The 20,784-nt window shown below is 42.2% G+C and overlaps 1 protein-coding gene across 1 annotated transcript; it reads right to left on the reverse strand.

Moving 5' to 3' along the window:
- Positions 1–9,322: 9,322 nt before the first annotated feature.
- Positions 9,323–11,380, reverse strand: LOC131437490 (uncharacterized). Its single transcript, XM_058606874.1, has 2 exons — positions 10,639–11,380; positions 9,323–10,580 (listed from the first exon to the last, which is right to left on the reverse strand). Exons 1-2 carry the CDS (start codon positions 10,908–10,910, stop codon positions 9,893–9,895), a joined length of 960 nt encoding a protein of 319 aa, XP_058462857.1. The 5' UTR covers positions 10,911–11,380; the 3' UTR covers positions 9,323–9,892.
- Positions 11,381–20,784: the final 9,404 nt, after the last annotated feature.

A 20,784-nucleotide genomic window follows, 5' to 3' on the forward strand; every position in this document is an offset into this window, starting at 1 on the left:
GGTGCCAAGGACTTTTTCTAATTTTATTAACGACTAACTTAAAACTAGGATAGTATGATTGGATAATGTTGTATTGGGGTCGCAGTGGTCGACTTTGGCTGATCCAACCTTCAGCTGGCGATCGGCACCGGCCGGTGGATGGAATATGTCATGAGTCTTCCAGATGACGTTGGCCGCATCCCTCGGTCCGTGTGGGTCCGCGGGAAACACCCCCAGGCTACGAATACCCGGCGGGTGGCCCGCATGACTAGAGCGACCTTCCGTGGGCGATGATGGTGATGTAAATATAACGAAAAAATATAGAGAAGTAAATATTGCGGAAAACGAAGTAAAATGGGGATATGGGAACGAAATGACTAAGAACGACAGAGATCTAATTAGTTGACATCGAGATGGAGAAGAGACGGGGAGGGGGGAAGCGAAAAGGTTAGTGACAGCAAAAAGATCTTGTTAGTTCCGATGAAGATGGTGGACAGATGAGGAATCGGGATAATCGGCGGAAGTTAGTGTCGAACCTGCAGGTGAAAATAATTCTTAGCCACAGTTGAAATAACGTCGATAAATAGGAGGAACTTTCTAAGCAAGATGTAACAGATTACACTTGTATATTAATGTGTTTGAGGAACTGGTATATCAGAAGCATATATGAACTATCCCGACTCGCCAACACATCCCGAACCGGAACCTCAGTCGGTCTACCTCGGGCCCTGAGGGATTCCAATAGCTCCGATCTGGCGTCGCGATACTCTACGCACGACCACACGACATGCTCGATGTCCTGATAACCGTCGCCACAGGTGCAGAGCCCGTTCTCCACGATCCCGATACGCCGGAGATGTGCGTTGAATGTATAGTGATTTGACATGAGTCGTGACATAACGCGAATGAAATCACGACTCACGTTCATCCCCTTGAACCAAGGTTTCGTCGATACCTTAGGGATAATGGAGTGTAGCCATCGTCCCAGTTCGTCATTCGTCCATGAAGTTTGCCAACTTTCGAGAGTTTTCTGACGAGAAATACTGAAAAATTCATTGAAGCAGATTGGTCTTTCATAAATGTCACCTTGTAATGCGCCCACCTTAGCCAATGAGTCTGCCTTTTCATTGCCCGGAATGGAACAATGCGAAGGGACCCAGACTAACGATATTGAATAAGACCGTTCAGATAAAGTTCGCAAGTGTTCCCGTATTTTCCCCAGGAAATATGGGGGATACTTTCCTGGCTTCATTGCCCGGAGAGCTTCTATTGAGCTTAGACTGTCCGTGACAATGAAGTAATGGTCTTTGGGCAATGTTTCAATGATCTCGAGGGTGTACTGAATAGCAGCTAATTCTGCGACGTAAACTGAAGCCGGATCACTGAGTTTGTAAGAAGCGGTGATGTTTTGATTGAAGATGCCGAAGCCTGTGGACCTGTCGATGTTTGATCCATCAGTGTAAAACACCTTTTCACAGTTGACTGTTCTAAATTTATTATAAAATATATTAGGGGCCACTCGAGGGCGTACGTGTTCCGGAATTCCACGAATCTCTTCTCTCATGGATGTGTCGAAAAACACAGTAGAATCAGAAGTATCCAAGAAATGAGCACGGTTGGAAGCAAACGAAGAAGGATTAATATTCTGAGCCATGTAATCAAAATACAAGGACATAAAACGGGTTTGAGAATTAAGCTCAACTAACCTTTCGAAGTTTTCAATCACCAGAGGATTCAAAATGTCGCATCGAATGAGCAAACGATATGAGAGATCCCAGAACCGGTTTTTCAACGGTAAGACGCCCGCCAACACTTCGAGGCTCATCGTATGAGTCGATTGCATGCAACCCAAGGCAATACGCAAACAACGATACTGAATTCTTTCCAGCTTAATGAAATGGGTGTTCGCGGCGGATCGGAAGCAGAAGCATCCATATTCCATAACGGACAATATCGTTGTTTGGTACAACCTGATCAGGTCTCCTGGGTGGGCACCCCACCAAGTTCCGGTTATTGTATGAAGAAAATTGATTCTCTGCTGGCATTTTTGTTTCAGATACCTAATGTGACATCCCCAGGTGCCTTTGGAGTCGAACCAGACCCCGAGATATTTGAATGTGAAGACCTGAGCTATGTTTCCACCCCCTAGTTGAAGCTGTAGTTGTGCTGGTTCTCGCTTCCTTGAAAATACAACCAGCTCAGTTTTCTCCGTAGAGAACTCGATACCCATTTGAAGAGCCCATGTGGATAAGTTGGCAAGAGTATCTTGTAACGGCCCTTGCAGATCGCCAGCTTTGGGTCCTATAATAGACACAACGCTGTCGTCGGCAAGTTGTCTTAGCGTGCAAGATGTGTTGATACATTCATCGATATTACTTACGTAAAAATTGTATAAAAGGGGGCTTAAGCATGAGCCCTGAGGAAGACCCATGTAACTGAATCGTATTGTCGACAAATCACCATGCGCAAAGTACATGTGTTTCTCAGACAATAGATTATGTAAAAAGTTGTTCAAAACTGGCGAAAGACCATGCTGATGCAGCTTCTCAGATAGGATATTTATAGAAACTGAGTCAAAAGCCCCCTTGATGTCTAGGAAAACTGACGCCATTTGTTCTTTACGAGCAAATGCCATTTGAATTTCTGTTGAGAGCAACGCAAGACAATCGTTCGTTCCTTTGCCCCTGCGGAAACCAAATTGTGTATCTGAAAGTAAGCCATTAGTCTCGACCCAATTGTCTAGACGAAACAGAATCATTTTTTCGAACAATTTCCGGATACAGGAAAGCATAGCAATCGGCCGATACGAATTGTGATCGGAGGCTGGTTTTCCTGGTTTTTGAATGGATATCACTTTCACTTGTCTCCAGTCATGTGGAACAATGTTGTCCTCAAGGAACTTATTGAATAAACTCAGCAAGCGCCTTTTGGCGGGGTCAGGCAGATTTTTCAACAAGTTGAATTTTATTCTGTCTAATCCCGGGGCTTTATTGTTACATGACAAGAGCGCAAGTGAGAGCTCTACCATCGAAAACGGTGTTTCGTTTGTATTTGGTGTCGCGGCGCGGGTGATCTTCTGTTCCGGAACAGAGTCTGGACATACTTTTTTAGCGAAATCGAATATCCAGCGGTTAGAATATTCCTCGTTTTCATTCGTTGTGTTATGATTGCGCATTCGTCGGGCTGTGTTCCAAAGAGTGCTCATAGATGTTTCTTTTGTTAGGCCGTCTACGAACCGACGCCAGTAACCGCGTTTCTTAGCTCTAATCAAGTTCTTAATTTTAACGTCTAACGCCGCGTAATTCCGGTAATTATCAGGTGTTCCATTTTTTCTGAATATTTTATACGCGGAGGCTCTCTCCGCGTTTAAATTTGTGCACTCTTTGTCCCACCACGGGTTGGGAGGACGGATGTTAGTTTTCGCGCCGGGTACACGTTTCGTCTGAGCTTGAGTCGCGGTGTCGAGAATCAAGCCAGCCAAAAACGTGTACTCTTCCTCCGGAGGAAGTTGTTGAGTTCTTTCAAGTTTCTCAGATATCGCGGTCGCATAGCTATTCCAATCAATATTTCGTGTGAGGTCATACGAAACATTGATTGTCTTCGATGGTTTTGAGCCGCTGGTGATTGATATTACGATCGGTAGATGATCGCTACCGTGGGGATCAGGAATTACCTCCCACGTGCAATCCAACCGTAGCGATGTCGAGCAAAGTGATAAATCCAGCGCACTTGGTCTTGCTGGTGGTGCAGGAATCCGTGTCATTTCTCCCGTATACAAGATTGTCATATTGAAGTTGTCGCAGATATCATGGATCATAGCTGATCTGTTATCGTCGTGAAGACAGCCCCATCCCGTACCGTGTGAGTTAAAGTCCCCTAAAACCAACGTCGGTACGGGAAGGAGCTCTATGATATTACTGAGCCGCCGATGCCCAACCAAGGCTCTAGGGGGAATGTAGATGGAAGCAATACAAAGGTCCTTGCCTTTGATTGTAACATGACATGCGACAGTTTCAATACCTGATATCGAGGGGAGGTTAATTCGATAAAAAGAATAGCACTTTTTGATCCCCAAAAGTACTCCTCCGTAGGGATCATCTCGATCCAGGCGAATAATGTTAAAATCGTGGAAGTTCAAGGATATTTCAGAAGTTAGCCAAGTTTCGCACAATGCAAATGCGTCACATTTCAGATTATTTACTAAAAATTTAAAAGAAACTATTTTTGGAATGATACTTCTGCAATTCCACTGTAAAACAGTGATTAGATTAGTGCGTGACCTCGATGGATGATTTAGCCATCGAAGGATACAATCGCTGAGAGGAGGGGCCAATTTGCAGTCAACTGCTTTAAATATGTTTTTACTGTTGGCATGAAAGCAATTAAAATGCTTTTAAGAGGGTCAGAAATATTAAAAGTTGTAAAAATCCAGTCCACAACATCAGAGAACTTGATAAGTCCAGCACCTAGTTGTTTCTCTGGTAGATTTTCAGGGACGTTTGGGGATTTTGTTGTCCCGGGAAGTGGTGGGAATTCCATCTCGGAACTGAGTTTTCCGAGACCAGGAGCCTTTTGCTTCGGTGGTTTGTCCCGATTCCCGTTAGCTGTAACTTTTCGAAGCCCTTCAGAAGACACCTTCGAACCCTTACTAGGTAGCTTATGAGAGGATTTATTCATTCTTTTCCTACAGCTATGAGGGACCGCCGATGATGGACCTTCCAAAGGGTCATCAGAATCGCTCTCGTCAGTTGACAAGCAGGCATATGGGTTCGTTGTCAGTTTAGGAGGGATGGCACTCTTAAGCATCTCGGCAAAGGAACGCTTGGAGTGTGCCTTCAGGGAACGCTTCATCCGATCTCCTCGCAGCTTATACGCAGGACATGCCATTAGGTCATGCGGACCCTCCTTGCAGTAGAGACACTTTTCAGCATCCTTACCGCAAGAGCCATCCGCATGAGCCTCCCCACAGTTAGCACACCGGGGCTTATTGCAGCAATGAGAAGCTGTATGCCCCAATTGTTTGCAATTGGTACAATTCATTACTCGAGGTACAAAAAGACGAACAGGCAGACGAACCCGGTCCAAGAGGATGTAGTTGGGCAAAGCAGAGCCGGCGAAGGTCACACGATAAGAGTCAGATTGGGGATAGGACTTTGTTCCATCCCCGGCGATCGATACTGAATGCAATCGCTTGCAGTCCAGTATCTTGACGTTCCTAAGTGAGGGGTCCTTAAAACAGCCCTCTCCGTACTTAAGAACGTCCTCGCAAGTCAAACTCGAATCGGTGACCACACCGTCGATTTCTACTTCGCGAGCTGGCACGTAGACGCGGTACTCCCGCGTAAAATGATCATTTTGAACGAGCTCATTAGCCTGCTTTGAGCTGGTGAGCAGAACCCTGAGCTTATCTGGGCGTATTTTATCAATACTTTTTATAGTATTGTATCGCGAGGACAGATCCCGCGATATTTTCAAAACATTCAATTTTTTTTCTTTAGCCTTGGTCCGGAAATAAACCGAGTAAGGCCCGGCCGAGAGTGCAAGCCCATCGGGATAACTCTTTATGCGAGACTTATTGCTGCCAACAGAAGTCTCCATCTGATCATCGATAACGGAGGGGTCGGGATTCAAATTTAACATGTCGCGGAGCTACCTCCGCGCAGAAATAAATGATTCGGGGGGGGTAATGAACGGTCGAATGAAGAAGAAAAAAAAAATATACAAAATAATAGTACTTAACTTTTAATCCAACGGGGGCCACCAAGGCCAAGCCCTCGTCGATCGGCGTATCGCCGCTTCGAGGGTGTGCAAAAAACCTCCGAGAGGAAAAAGCACACTCACTTATAATCCGCACAGTATAATCACAATGGCCACTGAAATCTGGCCTTGATCGATCAAACAATCACCGGCTAACGGTACTGTTTCGATCGTCCGCTCACAACAATGCACTGCTTCAGTGTATAATGTACAAAAAACCTCTCACAGAAAAAAGCACTATTGTCTATTACACAATAGCGATATAATCTAGTTTTGATCGTCCGGTCTCGTTATCACACACGGCACTGGTTTTTTTCGCAGTAAACACAAAGCACGTCCGTTCGCTCGGAAGGTTGAAACGGCAATGGTGTGCAAATTATGTTTGAACTCATTCAAAGGTTTTTTTTTCCTGTTTTGAATAATAAATACTCAAATTTTGACAGTTTCGTTCCTTAACTCAAAAATGACTAGATAGGTGGTAACTCAAGTTTAGAGTACGTGCACTTTTTATGAATTTAAGTGGTGTGTCACTCAATTTCGAGTTATGATCAATGAGGGTGTACAATATTTAAGAAATTACGATACTTTGCGGCATATCGAATTTCCTTTCGTTCCCTCTTAGCAGGCCGTTCAATTTTGTTGGTTTTTGAGCGCTTGTTGAACGACATATTGCACGAAATATTCGTTCAATTTTCTAGAACGGTTCGTTGTTGTTTTTTCTCTTGCAAAAATAGTGTGAAAATCAAGTGTTACCTGTACAAAGAAAGAAAATTTGTTGTTATTCTACGTGAAGTAGAAGTATTGTGCAGGTATGTATTGTTAGTTTAAACAAATAAGTGAAGAAAACTTCAGAAATTCTACAGTAAAACTAGTCCAACGGGGCTCCAACTCCTCATGTTGAAAATGGCTCAACAATGGACCTCTGTCTGCCGGGTTTGTTGAACGAAAAAAATGGCATTCGGTTCAACGGTCTGTTTCAAAATCGGCAAACGAAGGTCCCGTGTTGGCCTCCCGTTGAACGATTGATTGGACTTTCATTGGACCAATGATCCAACGTATTGGACCAATGAAGGACCACCGTTGAACGTTTTTTTCTAAGTGGGTTGGTTCAATACGTTGTATCGTTGGTCCAATCAACGTCCAATTAATCGTTCAACACGGGACCTTCGTTTGCCGATTTCGAAACAGACCGTTGAACCGAATGCCATTTTTTCGTTCAACAAACCCGGCAGACAGAGGTCCATCGTTGAGCCATTTTTAATATGAGGAGTTGGAGCCCCGTTGGACGAGTTTTTTTCACTTATTTTTTTAACTAACTCCACATACCTGTACAATACTACTACTACTTCAAGTAGAATAACAATAAATTGTCTTTCTATATTAAGCTAACACCTAATTTTTACACTATTTTTGTAGGAGAAAAAACAACAACTAACCGTTCCAGTAAACTGAACGAACATTTCGTACAGTATGTTGTTCAACAGTGACCAACAAAATAGAACCACCTGCTGAGGGGGACATTATTGCTAAGCTCACTGGTTCACGATCCAACTTATCCTACATTTTTCGATGGATCGTATGGGACATTGTAATCTTGAGTTATTCTTCAGCAAAACATTATTTGCTGTAAATGCAGTAATAAGCAATGAATGAAGAAAACGTTCATTAAACTCATCGTAATTACTGCAATCTTAGTAAAATACTGTCATTAGTCTCTGCATTGGTTGACTGAAATGTTCAGCAAAGAAGATAATTATTTACTAATTTTTCGGTGAAATTTCAACAATTGTGAATTACTGACACATTTTTGCTGGAACTAATCGAAATTTCGCTGAAATTCGGTTTGAGACGGAAAGTAGCGAGGTAGTAGAATTTAGAATACTTTTGATTGTTTAATTTTAAACTTGCAAACTAATTTTGAAATTGGCAAACTTGTCAGTCCTACCCACCGATATTTGAACATTTTACAATAGCGTTGCAACGAAACATAGTATGTAAACAAGCTCTGGTTGATCGAAGATCCCAATGATAACTTATCTTATTCGCAAAAGGAAATAAAAATATAGGAAGTTCCGAAGATAAACCAAAACAAATTTCGTTTTAAAAATATATATAGGTATATATTTTGAAAGTTTTGCGTTAAAAGTAACTGCACGGAAACAAATAGAAGAACATTAAAACCATTACATTTACTGATTGATATTTAAAACCTATCTTATTTAAAATTCTAAACTAATAAAATCATTTTCATCACAACACTCTGAAAGTATTTCCACACAACGAAGATAACGCTAGTCAGAAAAGCTTTTCGCACGGAAACGTCGTCATCTTTTTTTTAACTCGGTAGTGTGGAAATATTGTAGTAAAACCACTGCACAAAAATGCATAACAAAATCTAACATTAAAAATACTTTGTTTTTTTTACATGTTCTGAATTCACCGGTCTCTTCCAATGAGGTGTTTCTCATTTGGAATTTAACCATTCAAGTTAAAAATCAACGCGATCGCTATCGCACTTACTCTAAAACACTGGTAACTATCTTATATTTGCTTTCGGTTAACCTATCACTCACGAACTAGGTTTCCTCATTAGGAAAAATCGCTTTCTTTTAAATGCCGCATTTTTCACTATCGCTCCGACACAAATCCCCTCGATGGATTGCCTAATTTCACCCACTTATACTGGAAAACGGAAAATGTAATCACCACTTGTTCTGCTTTTTGGTCGCTAGATCTATGATGGTATCGATTTCCTCCGAGGTCAGTTCATTAATACCACCATTTTTGAGAAAATGAAGTAACGGTGCTTCTCGGTTCGGAGCCAACGTTTTCCGGAGTTGCGTTCTCGCTTTGTGGCCACCGATTTTCTTGCCAGAAGCAAACTCCCACAGCACCAGTCCAAGTGTGAACACATTCAGCGACCCGATGATCGCCATTCCCAGGATTAGCTTGGTTGGAATGATGAAAAAGTGCATGATAATTGCCGGAGTGACCAACGCCAGCATGATCACCAACACTTTCAGGGAGTGGGCGATCGAAGCGGTGAAATCGCTGATTCGTTTATCCTTTACGATTACCTTTTTAAAACTCGGCCACGGTTCCACCGTTTCGCTTGGCTTCGACGGTACTATTTCCGAAGTTGTAGCAGCCGGTTTTTTGTACCTGAGTAACAGCGAAATTTAATAAAACAGTTTTCACTTCGGTTAATCGAACTCACTGATCGGTATAGTACGATGCGAGGTTGTCCGGTTTGAGGACGTCGTACAGTTCCGGTTCACCCTTGACGAAAGTATGAGTATAATCGCTATGTTTGAAGTCATCGAAAGGATCTATTTCGGAGGAGACGTAGTCCTGATCGATCGCCTCGTGGTTGACATCCGGTACGGGAACCGCACTCGAAACAACCAACAGCGAAACCGCGTACAACCAAACACCGGGACCGCGGACGTAGAAGCCACTGGCCATCATCACTGTCGGTTAGAATCTACGAAAAGACTGAAGCGCACTTATCTTTTGCAATGCTATGGAACCCACCACCACTCCCCGATATTCCCGATCGGTTTGCAACAGAATGCGCCACGAGAAAGTACGATTAAAGAGATACCGAAGATAATTGAGGACTTATCGGCAAAGGAAAACCAATGAGCGAGGAAAATGATGAAAAGATGTTAGCTCATCAAGCACTTAACACCAGACAGGAAATGTAGGGGAGAAGTAGAGTAGAAAAAACAAAAAAAAAAGATTGACCATTGATTACAACCAATCCTAACCATACTCAACTCGACGAATCTTCAATTGAAGAGGGGGGGACTCACACTAACCATAAAATACGATTGTGTTTTTTTTTCTTTCAACCTTGTTTTCTGATCCACCTCTGAGAAAAACACCTACCGTTTTCAAATCAAAGCACGATCAAGCTGTTCTCGTTCAGGGATAGTAACCTGCAAAATCCAAACGATAAATGGAATAACGGGGTTCGCTTTTCTGCACTTCTATGCTTCTAGGCCAAAGATGGTGGTTAACCTTATCACCATTAGGTCTGCCGTGTGAAGTGATTTACTATTGGTAGTTAAGTATCAGAACATTTGCTTTTTTATTTAAAACTTGTAACGTACTCATTTCGTGACAACTCTAAGAAAAACAAAACAAACTCACTTTACCGCAAAGTACGCTTTTTATTCTTCCTTTTATTTACAGGTTTCAATGAATGAACTTGAGATTTTGTTGGTTCTTTGAGTTTAACTTTTAATGCATCATTTGCATTATTGCTTGAACTACTAGTACTATTTTTATTATTATTTATATAATTGTGGCTAATATCGTTATTATTTACGATAGTATCTGCAGTATTTGTTCCAATTATTTTGTTAAAGTCAACGTTGTTATTCGCATTATTAATCCCACCAATATTATTATTGTTATGAAACCACATCGGATTGCCCCAATTGATAGGACCGCAATTTGGAAGACATTGCAACAGCATCGGATTGAACGATGGAATTTGGCTTGTTAGGCCGTACGTCAGACCAAGACTTAACTTATGTTTATCGTGTTCGTTACTAAATATCCACCTCCTCCGGGACCAGTTCCGTGTAGCCCAAGCAATCAGGCCAACAATATTTACGATTCCAGCCAACTTCATTGCTATCAGCACTTTTAGGGGAATTATAACGAAAAGAACTACGGACGCAGGAATGGCAAGCAGCAACAATAAAAAAATAACTAATTTTAGGGTTTTTCGAATCATCTCATACTTCCGATCAGCTATCCACATTTCGTATTGGACGTCACTTCGAGGATCAGATCTTTGAACAACTTCAATCGACACTGGATTTCCATCGTAGCTGCGACAACAAACAAATCAGCATTTTCTAACCAATTTTTTCTGTTTCACATACTCACTTATTATTAGCATAACCACTAGCAAACTTATGATCATCCAAATGTCTTCGCTTGTCTGTCACTTGAACTGGGTATAATTTGTGATCCGACGGCCCAACCGAATTCAGGCTATTTCCCAAATCATCATAATCAGGAACACTGAATAATGGATCACTATTTCTGGAGGCGAATTGTCCAGTATCCGATAAATAATAAGCACTCGAATCAACTGCAATTACCAAAAGTCCTAACATGACGTAATAATTCAATGAAGATCTACACCGTTCGTACATTGTAGGAGTTGTTAATTGGCATGCGTCCGATAAGGAACTGAAACATGAACTCGTTTTATCGAAAGGTTTTATTTCCCATCGTGCGATCTGTCGGCTAACGAACGAAAGCGATTAATCGTGTGAATAAATCGAGAATGGGGCGAATCGGAAAAGCCGCGGGGTACGCATCAATCTACTAGCTTATATCAAGCACTAATAACACAAATTAGTGCGATAAGAGATTGCAAATTGATCGACAAAAAACCTTATGCAGTGGATTTCAGTCAATAATACGAATTAGGGTCACTAAAACAAATTCATCCAAGGACCCGAGGACCAAGTGTCTAACTCTCTTAAACTAAAATACATCATAGAACACCGTTGGATTTTTGTTACCGGATACGACTTCCGGTTCCGGAGATACGAACTGTTGAGTGTGGCCGACAGGAAAATTATCCTGTAATTCATAAAGCAGCCCTTACACGAGGTAATATTACTGTCAATACAAAGAATGTATATACTTTTAATCGTGTAGTGAAAACTTCATCGGATTCATCGGATTCCAGAGAGAATACTGTTTAATACGAGCAATTAACTCTTATCACAATGGTTCAATATTCGGTTGCATTATTTAAAGCTTCAAACGCTTGATTTTTTTCGAAAAATGCGGACACAAGACATCACGCTAATTGACACATTGTCTCAAAACTAATTCACCGATAGCGACACCTGCCAACGAAAAATAGAACCAAGAGAAGGAGGGTTCTTCCGACATGTTTCCATATCGGCAGTAGTGATTTGCAACGATTTTTTCGTTTATTCAAAAGTACACTTAGATATTAGCAATAAAAGTAAACTCGGAGTAGAAGAAAATCGTGATCAAAGTGATTACTACTACTATTTTTAGTGTAAACTACAATTAAACATGGAAAATCTTCAGAAATTGGGTAAGCTTAGGTTTTTTTCGGACCAACCTTTTTTTTTTAAACAGAAACCAGTGTAAGATTGATTTCTCGAGTACTAGAATGGTTAGCGATCGAGTTCCATTTATTTTAGATACTTTATGTGTTATTTCCGGGCATTTGAAAAATAGTATTGAAACAAGTTGAATGCTCCATTTTAAATAAACGTTAGTGTTTGTGGCCGGATTGAACGCAGAAGCTGAATTTGATGGGTGAACGCAAACGGATACATGCAAGGCGTTCTGAACAGTTCTCACTAAGTCATTTCAATAAAGCACAAAACTAAACGTGAACAAACCAGCACATTTATTCTAACTGAACCTTATAGGTAGACATGCGGAATAGAACTAACTCGGTAGGCAGCATCCAGATCATCTCACTTGTGATAAGTGTTGATGCGCGCTGGTGATAGTGCGCAGGTAGTAAACGGGTTCGGCGCCTAGGCCGAATATTCGTTTTATCGCACTAGCTACAATATTATTAGAAGCTACAACATCGCCGCCACTTTTGAAATCTAAATTTCAAAAAACTCAACTATTATACTACAGGAACATTATTTTAACTTTAATATTAGTAAGCTAAATTATACTAGAAAAATAGTAAACAGTAAACATTGATTTTGCTATTTCTTCATTCATGATCGTCTAGTCTTGCCGTCGAACTATTCGCTACTGATGAGTCCTTAGTAGAGATTTCATCCTGAATTTCCTCCGTCGGAAGTAAGCAAATTTTTGTGACAGGTCTCGTGATAACTCCTCGGCTGGTACGCAGCGAAACGACTCGCACTAGCTTATCCTTCCCTGGATGAATAGCAACAATTCTAGCTAGCGGCCACTTCACCGGTATCTGCAACTCGTCTATCAGAACGACCAACCTACCAGGCTGAATATCAGTATTGGGGTTGCATGTTTTGGTGTCCTTTTGCAACTCCTGCAAATACTCCGTCCTCCAGTGATGCCAAAATTGCTGATAGGTGCGTTGAAGGCGTTGGTAGTGATCAAGACGATTGAATGATATCCGGAACAGATTTGGTTCGGGCAGTGAGTGCATGGTACCTCCGATCAGAAAGTGAGCTGGTGTAATTGCAGCGACATCGTTCGGGTCTTCGCTCAACGGAACTATGGGACGTGAGTTCATGCTCGCCTCGATTTGTGTAAGGATGGTAGCCATGTCCTCAAAAGATAATTTAGAGTTTCCGAGTTGTCTGTACAGTTGTCGTTTTGCCACTTTCACAGCCGCTTCCCACAGTCCTCCGAAATGAGGAGCTTTCGGTGGGCTGAAATGCCACGTGATTCGTTCACAAGTACTGTCTGATGTGATCTGATTGATTACCACATCATTCTGCAACATACGGTAAACCTCTCCCAGTTCATTAGCAGCACCTTCAAAATTCTTTCCATTGTCCGAGTATATGTCGGTTGGTCTTCCTCGGCGAGCGATGAACCGGCGAAGAGCAGACAGGAAAGCCTGAGTCGACAGGTCGCTTGCCAATTCGATGTGCACCGCCTTTGTGCAGAAGCATACAAAAATGCATATGTATGCCTTGGTTGAAGCAGCTCTTTTATGCACTGGCTTCAGATATACAGGACCCGCATAATCCACTCCTGATACGGTGAACGGTCGGCTGGGTGTGATTCGATGTAGAGGAAGCTGTCCAATTTGTTGGGCAATCGTTGCGGGATTGGCTCGGGCGCATCGGTAGCAGTTACGTAAGATGTTTCGAACTAGTCGTCGCCCTTGTAATGGCCAGTATTTCTCTCGCATGGCGGCAAGCGTTAGGCGGCCGCCACCGTGAATGAGTTTCAGATGGTAGTATTTGGCAATGAGTCGGGATAAAGGATGATTGCTTGGAAGTAATGCTGGATGCTTGGTAAGGAACGGTTGGTTTGAAAGCCTCAGTCTTCCCCCCACTCGGATGGTTCCCTCAGGGTCTATGAATGGAGTCAACAAACGTATTGGCGAGCGTTTCGTGACTCTTTTGTTAAGTTTTAACTCACTTATTTCATCGTGAAATGCGTCTTCCTGCGCGAGCTGAACTAACATACGATCTGCAGCATTCAGGTCATTTACTGTGAGTCTTATGCTGGAAATAGGTCCTACGAAAGAGGATGATTGCGTGCGGCCTTTGTTACGTGAATTGGCAATAAAACGTAAGACGTAAGCTGTAGAACGAAGCATACGCTCGTATGATGAAAATCGTGCGAAAATTGGATTTACGGAGATGGACATAACCTTCATCTTAGTTACAGCAACAATCATTTTCCGACGTTCCTTTCCGTCCTTCGGATATTCTGGTAGCTTTGAAACTGGCCATTCAGTTTCAGGATAAGACAGCCAATCAGGACCATTTGTCCATGCTCTGTTGCTCAAAAACTTATCAACGTCCATACCTCTGGATACAAGATCTGCGGGGTTATCCGTGCCTTTGACGTGGTTCCAGAATGCGCCATGTTTTAAACTTTGTATTCCCGAAACCCAGTTTTCCAAGTACTTGGAGGAGCCCGCAACCACTGTAGAGCAACTGTAGAATCTGACCAAAAGTAAGAGCCAGTGACAGGAACTTGCAGCGCTTTGGTGATTTTAGCATACAATTTTGCTCCTACTTCGGTGGCGCATAGCTCTAGGCGCGGTAGCGTGATTTTCTTCAATGGCGCGACCCGTGATTTAGATGCTAGAAGTTGTACTCTCACCTGTCCGACAGAGTTTACACATCTTGCATACGCACATGCTCCGTATGCTGATTCTGATGCGTCGCAGAATGTATGGAGCTGAACACTAGATGATTGTAGAAGTGCGTAGCGACTGACGTGAAAATTAGCCAGCTTAGGAAGTTGAGCCGCTAAATTTTTCCAAGAACTTGCGATATGGTCCGGTACTTCGTCATCCCACGAACACGGAAGAAGCCATAAGTGCTGCATCAATATCTTTCCTTTGACGATTATCGGAGAAATTAATCCTAAAGGATCAAACAACTGAGAAATTGCTGACAGTATCGAACGTTTTGTTGGCACCTCTTTGTGCTGATGGATTCTAGAGTCGAATCGGAGGCTATCGGATTCGGGTTCCCACGAGATACCAAGCGCCTTTACCATTTCATTTGTATCAAACTTGATCGACGTCTGTGTGCCAATTTCATCTTGTGATTGTCCAGACAGAACTTGGAGTTTGTTTGACGTCCACTTACGTAGGGCAAAACCGCCTTCAGCTAACAGTTCACTAAGTTCTGTTCGAAGTTGAATTGCTTCAGCGACCGATTGGGCTCCACCAATAAAGTCATCGACATAAAAACATCTTTGAAGAGCTACCTTTCCTATTGGGAACTTGTCACCTTCATCAGTGGCGAGCTGTTGCAATGTGCGGGTCGCCAGAAATGATGAGGGGCTCAAACCGTACGTTACAGTTTTTAACTCGTAGCTTTCGATGGAATCTGTTGGACGGAAGCGCCATAAAATCCTTTGGTAACAGGTGTCGTCTGGATGGAGGAGTATTTGACGGTACATTTTTGCTATGTCTCCCACTAGCGCTACAGGAAATGTGCGAAACCGAAGGATTATTGATAGGAGGTCATCTTGCACTACAGGACCTACTAACAGTGCTTCATTGAGTGAGAAGCCTGTTGAGGTTTTTACCGATGCATCAAAAACGACACGAGTTTTTGTAGTCGTACTGGCTTCCTTCACAACTGGATGATGCGGAAGATAAGAATTAGAATTTAATCTGTCATCCTCTCGAATACACTGCATGTGTCCGAGGGAGAGATATTCCGACATGAATCTGTGATAATCCTCCTTCAGTTCCGGATTACGAGATAGTCTTTTCTCCAAGAGTTGGTATCGATTAATAGCTACTGGTTTGGAACTTCCTATCATCTCATTGAAGTTCGTCCGGCGCGGTAGGCGGACCATGTATCGACCTTCGGTTGTTCTTGTTGTGGTATTCACGTACATCTCTTCACATAACTTCTCGTTTTCAGAATAATTTGATTGGGTTTGCAACTCTTCCACCTGCCAAAATCGTTCGATGCTTTGTTCCAGGGTGAGTAAAGAAACTGTCACAATATGGCACAAATGATTTTGTTCTGCTGGAGTAACGATACTGTTCGAACCGGATACTAGCCATCCAAAGACGCTATCAATCAGCATAGAACGAGATTCGTGTAGGTTGATTCTTTTTGCCGTTTTGAAGAACGAGAAGACATGCTCAATTCCGAGAATCATGTCGATCGGTGCACGCCTATGGAATTGTGGATCAGCGAGGAAAATATTCGGAGGAAGCTTCCAGTGATCAATGGAGACGTTTCGTGCAGGAATCTCAGGAGTAACCTTCGGAAGAATAAAAAATTCTACATCTAGCGAAAACTCTTCCTTTCGTGAATGGACCTTGATGTTCACCAATTCTTTTGCGTTTTGTGGCTGTCCTCCGATTCCTTGGATCAAAACATTTGCCTTTGTACGTTTTAACCGCAGCAGCTGAGCCATTCGCTCGGAAACTAAATTTGGTTGGGATGCACAATCCAGAAGAGCACGCGCCAAATGATTTTGACCATAGCGATCAACGACTGAAACGACCGCCGTCAGCATAAAAACATTCTTCTCGATCTTTTGTACGGGTAAACTACAATTGATATCAGCCGCTTGGAGGGATGTGGCCGCAGAAAGGATTGGTGATGACGAAGATTCCGACGACGTTGCCAAATTAACATTAGTCGTCAGACAAGGTAGCTTACCTAAGCTGGATGAGTTGCGAGTAAACGGATCAGGATTTTCTCCAAAACCTGAGTGCAGTAGCGAATGATGACGTTTTCTGCAAAATCGACAGGTGTATTTCGACTGACAGTTCCTTGAAAAATGATCGTTTCTAAAACAATTCAAACACAATCTTTTTTCAGTGACTAAGCGCAGTCTCTCCGCCGAATTCATTTTTTCAAATTTAGGACATTTTACTAACGGATGACGCTGCTCACAAGCATAACATTTGTTAGGTGGAACATTGAGTGCAGAATTGGATGATGATTTTACATTGGATAATTTATGAGCCGACACATGAGAGGATGTAGCGTACTGCTGTAACGGTTGAGCGTGGTTGACGGAAATGGATTCCAAAACACGGATTCGACGATGCAGGAATTCAATCAGGGCCTGATATGATGGATTTTCGATTGTAGACACATGATCCTCCCACGCCTTGAGAGAATCATCAGGAAGACGGACACACAGCAAATGCTCCAACATCGTGCTCCATGTGTCCACTGGTTCTCCGAGCTGTCGTAAAATTTTAGTATGTCGCTCGAAATCGTCGACGATCCCGTGAAGAGCGGCTGTTGTCTCCTTCTTCACACACTGAATTTCCAGTAATGCCTGCATATGTCTCTTTTTCAGGAGGTACTCATTCGCATATCTGGATATTAACGCTTGCCAAGCCAAAGGATAATTTGCAGCACTAATTGCAAATGATTCAATCATCTGTGCGGCCTCACCGGTAACAGCGGATTTAAGATAGTGGAATTTTTGGATTGCTGGTACGTCCTGATTAGAATGGATTAGCGCTAGAAACGTGTCATGGAATGTTAACCATTCTTTAAAGTCACCATCAAACTCCGGTAAAGAAATTGTTGGAAGTTTTAGACCCTTGAGACTGGAGGAAACCGTAGGGGGAGAGGGATGAGAAATACTGGTAGAAGGAATAGTAGGAGGCAACTTTGAGAGCATGCCGGCCTTTATTTTAAAATAGTCACTTTCATATTTGGAACGAATTTCTTGATTCAACGACATACCCTCGTCCGCCTCCTCGGTGCACTCCAAGTCAGACTGAATGTCATCCAGCTCCCGCCAAATGGTGTCAAGATTTTCAATACGTAACGCCACCTCGAGCCTATCCCGGTCTTCCTGATATGCAGCCAAAAACTGTCCTGCTCGATCTAGCGCGGCTAATAAAGCGGTACGACGCAGCATGAGCCGGCGCGATTCTGGATCTTCGGCCATGTTAGAACACACCCACGCTCAATTATTTGATGATTTTTTTTTTTTTTTTTTCATAAATACGTTTATTTCATAGGCAATATACATAAGTTTTTCTTCGCCGTGGCATCCACAATACATAGTAGTTTAAACCTAATACATTTCGAATATCATATTAGTATGTTGGTACTCATTAGTTAATCTAAACACTGTTTTTATCAAGCGAGTTGCTATTTTAAATTACATTAAATAAAATACATTTATTTTGTACATGATCTTATAACTATTTCAGGATTGTTTGTATCAGTTCACCACTTATATTCAATATCCTATAGTTGGCTATTGGTTGAACTCATGGAAGAGAAAACAGTTTAACATAAAATAAAATTTAAATTGGAACTCCAATGGATTTAATGAAATGATAAAGAAGTTTCATGTATGGAAGGTCACGACAAGCAAGAATGTCGCGAACTGGGACATTGGATAGTCTACCTTGGGTACGCAAGGAATTTATTAGTTGAGATCTGACATCACGAAACTCCACGCATGTCCAAACAACATGGTCAATATCGCGGTAACCTTCGCCGCAAGCACAATGATTAGTCTCGGAAAGTCCAATTCGAAGGAGATGTGCATCTAACGTGTAGTGATTGGACATGAGTCTGGACATCACACGAATGAAATCTCTACTCACATCCAGTCCCCTGAACCATGCCTTTGTCGATATTTTAGGAATAATTGAGTGCATCCACCGACCCAGATCATCTTTATCCCAAGAAGCTTGCCAGCTGGCAAGTGTTCTTTGGCGAGACGCGCTATAGAATTCGTTGAAAGCAATCGGTCTCTCATAAATTTCACCCTCAATAGCACCACGTTTGGCTAAAATATCGGCTCTTTCATTGCCTGGAATGGAGCAATGAGCCGGAACCCAAACTATTGTGATTAGATAATTATTATTCAATATGTCGTTCAGACACTGTTTTATTTTACCCAAGAAAAACGGTTCATTTTTGCCAGCAGCGTTTGAGCGAATGGCTTCAATTGCACTCAGACTATCTGTGAAGAGGAAATAATGGTTTGGAGATAATGTGACGATTACATTCAAGCTATAATGAACTGCTGCTAACTCTGCTATATAAACAGATGCAGGTTCTTGAAGCTTGAATGAGGCCGAAACATTATTGTTGAACATACCAAACCCTGTCGCTTCTTCCATTCGCGATCCGTCCGTGTAAAACATTTTCTCAGAGTTAATATGCCTGAACTTACTTGAAAATATTTTTGGGATTTCCATAGAGCGTAGGTGGTCCGGGATTCCACGCACTTCGCGCTGCATGGATGTGTCGAAAAATAAAGTTGAGTCAGGTACATTTAGGAGGCTGACACGGATAGGAATATATCTTGAAGGGTTGATTTCCTGTGACATATGGTTAAAATATACTGTCATGAATTTTGTTTGAGATCGAAGCTCGACTAGTCGTTCGAAATTATTAATTACCATGGGATTCAGCACATCACATCTTATTAGCAGGCGTGATGAAAGCTCCCAAAATCGATCTTTTAATGGAAGAACTCCCGCCAGAACTTCAAGACTCATTGTATGTGTCGAATGCATGCAGCCTAAAGCAATTCGCAAACAACGGTACTGAATTCGCTCAAGTTTGATAATATGAGAATTTGCAGCGGAACGAAAACAAACGCATCCATATTCCATCACTGAAAGTATCGTTGTCTGATACAATTTTATTAGATCTTGCGGATGAGCACCCCACCAAGACCCTGTTATTGTTCGAAGAAAATTTACTCTTTGTTGGCATTTCGTTATCAGATACCTAATGTGTCCTCCCCACGTGCATTTGGAATCAAACCACACCCCGAGGTATTTGAAAGTCAAAACCTGTTCGATTATTCTTCCCATCATATGAAGCTGAAGTTGCGCGGGATCATGCTTTTTTGAAAAGACGACCAGCTCTGTTTTCTCCGCAGAGAATTCGATACCAAGATGAACAGCCCAAACGAACAATTTATCTAAGGTATCTTGCAATGGTTTTTGCAGATCAATAGCTTTGGATCCAGTAACTGAAACCACGCCATCATCTGCCAATTGTCTTAGTGTACATGGGGTTACTAGACAGCTGTCAATGTCATTCACGTAAAAATTATAGAGGAGCGGACTGAGGCATGAGCCTTGCGGGAGACCCATGTAGCTAATTCTGATTGTTGCCAAATCGCCATGTGAAAAATGCATGCGTTTCTCTGACAAAAGGTTGTGCAAATAATTATTTATAACCGCTGGGAGTCCATGTTGGTGGAGCTTGTCTGAAAGAACATCAATGGAAACTGAATCAAATGCTCCTTTAATGTCTAAAAATACAGATGCCATTTGTTGCTTTTGAGCGAAGGCAATTTGGATGTCAGACGAAAGTAATGCAAGGCAATCATTCGTCCCTTTATTTCTACGGAAGCCAAACTGAGTATCTGACAACAAACCGTTCGTCTCGACCCAAGTGTCGAGACGTCGTAGAATAATTTTTTCGAACAATTTTCTGATGCAGGACAACATCGCAATGGGTCTATATGAGTTGTGATTGGAAGCTGGTTTCCCCGGCTTTTGAATGGCGATAACTTTCACTTGTCTCCAGTCAGGTGGAACAATATTTTGCTCAAGAAACTTGTTGAACAATTCCAACAAACGTCTTTTTGCGAGGTCGGGCAGATTCTTCACCAAGTTGAATTTAATTCTGTCCAATCCAGGAGCGTTATTGTTACAAGACATGAGTGCTATGGAAAATTCCATCATTGAAAAGGGGCTATCAATGGAATCATCATTTGAAGAAGACTCCCTAACAATGCTATGCGTAGGAACGGAATCTGGACAAACTTTCCTCGCAAAATCAAATATCCATCGATTCGAGTACTCCTCACTCTCATTTCCTACGTTACGATTCCTCATTCGTCTGGCCGTATTCCAAAGAG

This window comes from Malaya genurostris, chromosome 3 (assembly GCF_030247185.1).
Source record: "Malaya genurostris strain Urasoe2022 chromosome 3, Malgen_1.1, whole genome shotgun sequence".
Classification (NCBI taxonomy): Eukaryota; Metazoa; Arthropoda; class Insecta; order Diptera; family Culicidae; genus Malaya; species Malaya genurostris.

Coding starts and splice junctions, on each gene's coding strand:
- LOC131437490 (XM_058606874.1), bottom strand. CDS start 10,910: ATGTACGAACGGTGTAGATCTTCATTGAATTATTACGTCATGTTAGGA. Junction 10,581..10,638: donor AGTGGTTATGCTAATAATAA/GTGAGTATGTGA, acceptor TTGTTGTCGCAG/CTACGATGGAAATCCAGTGT.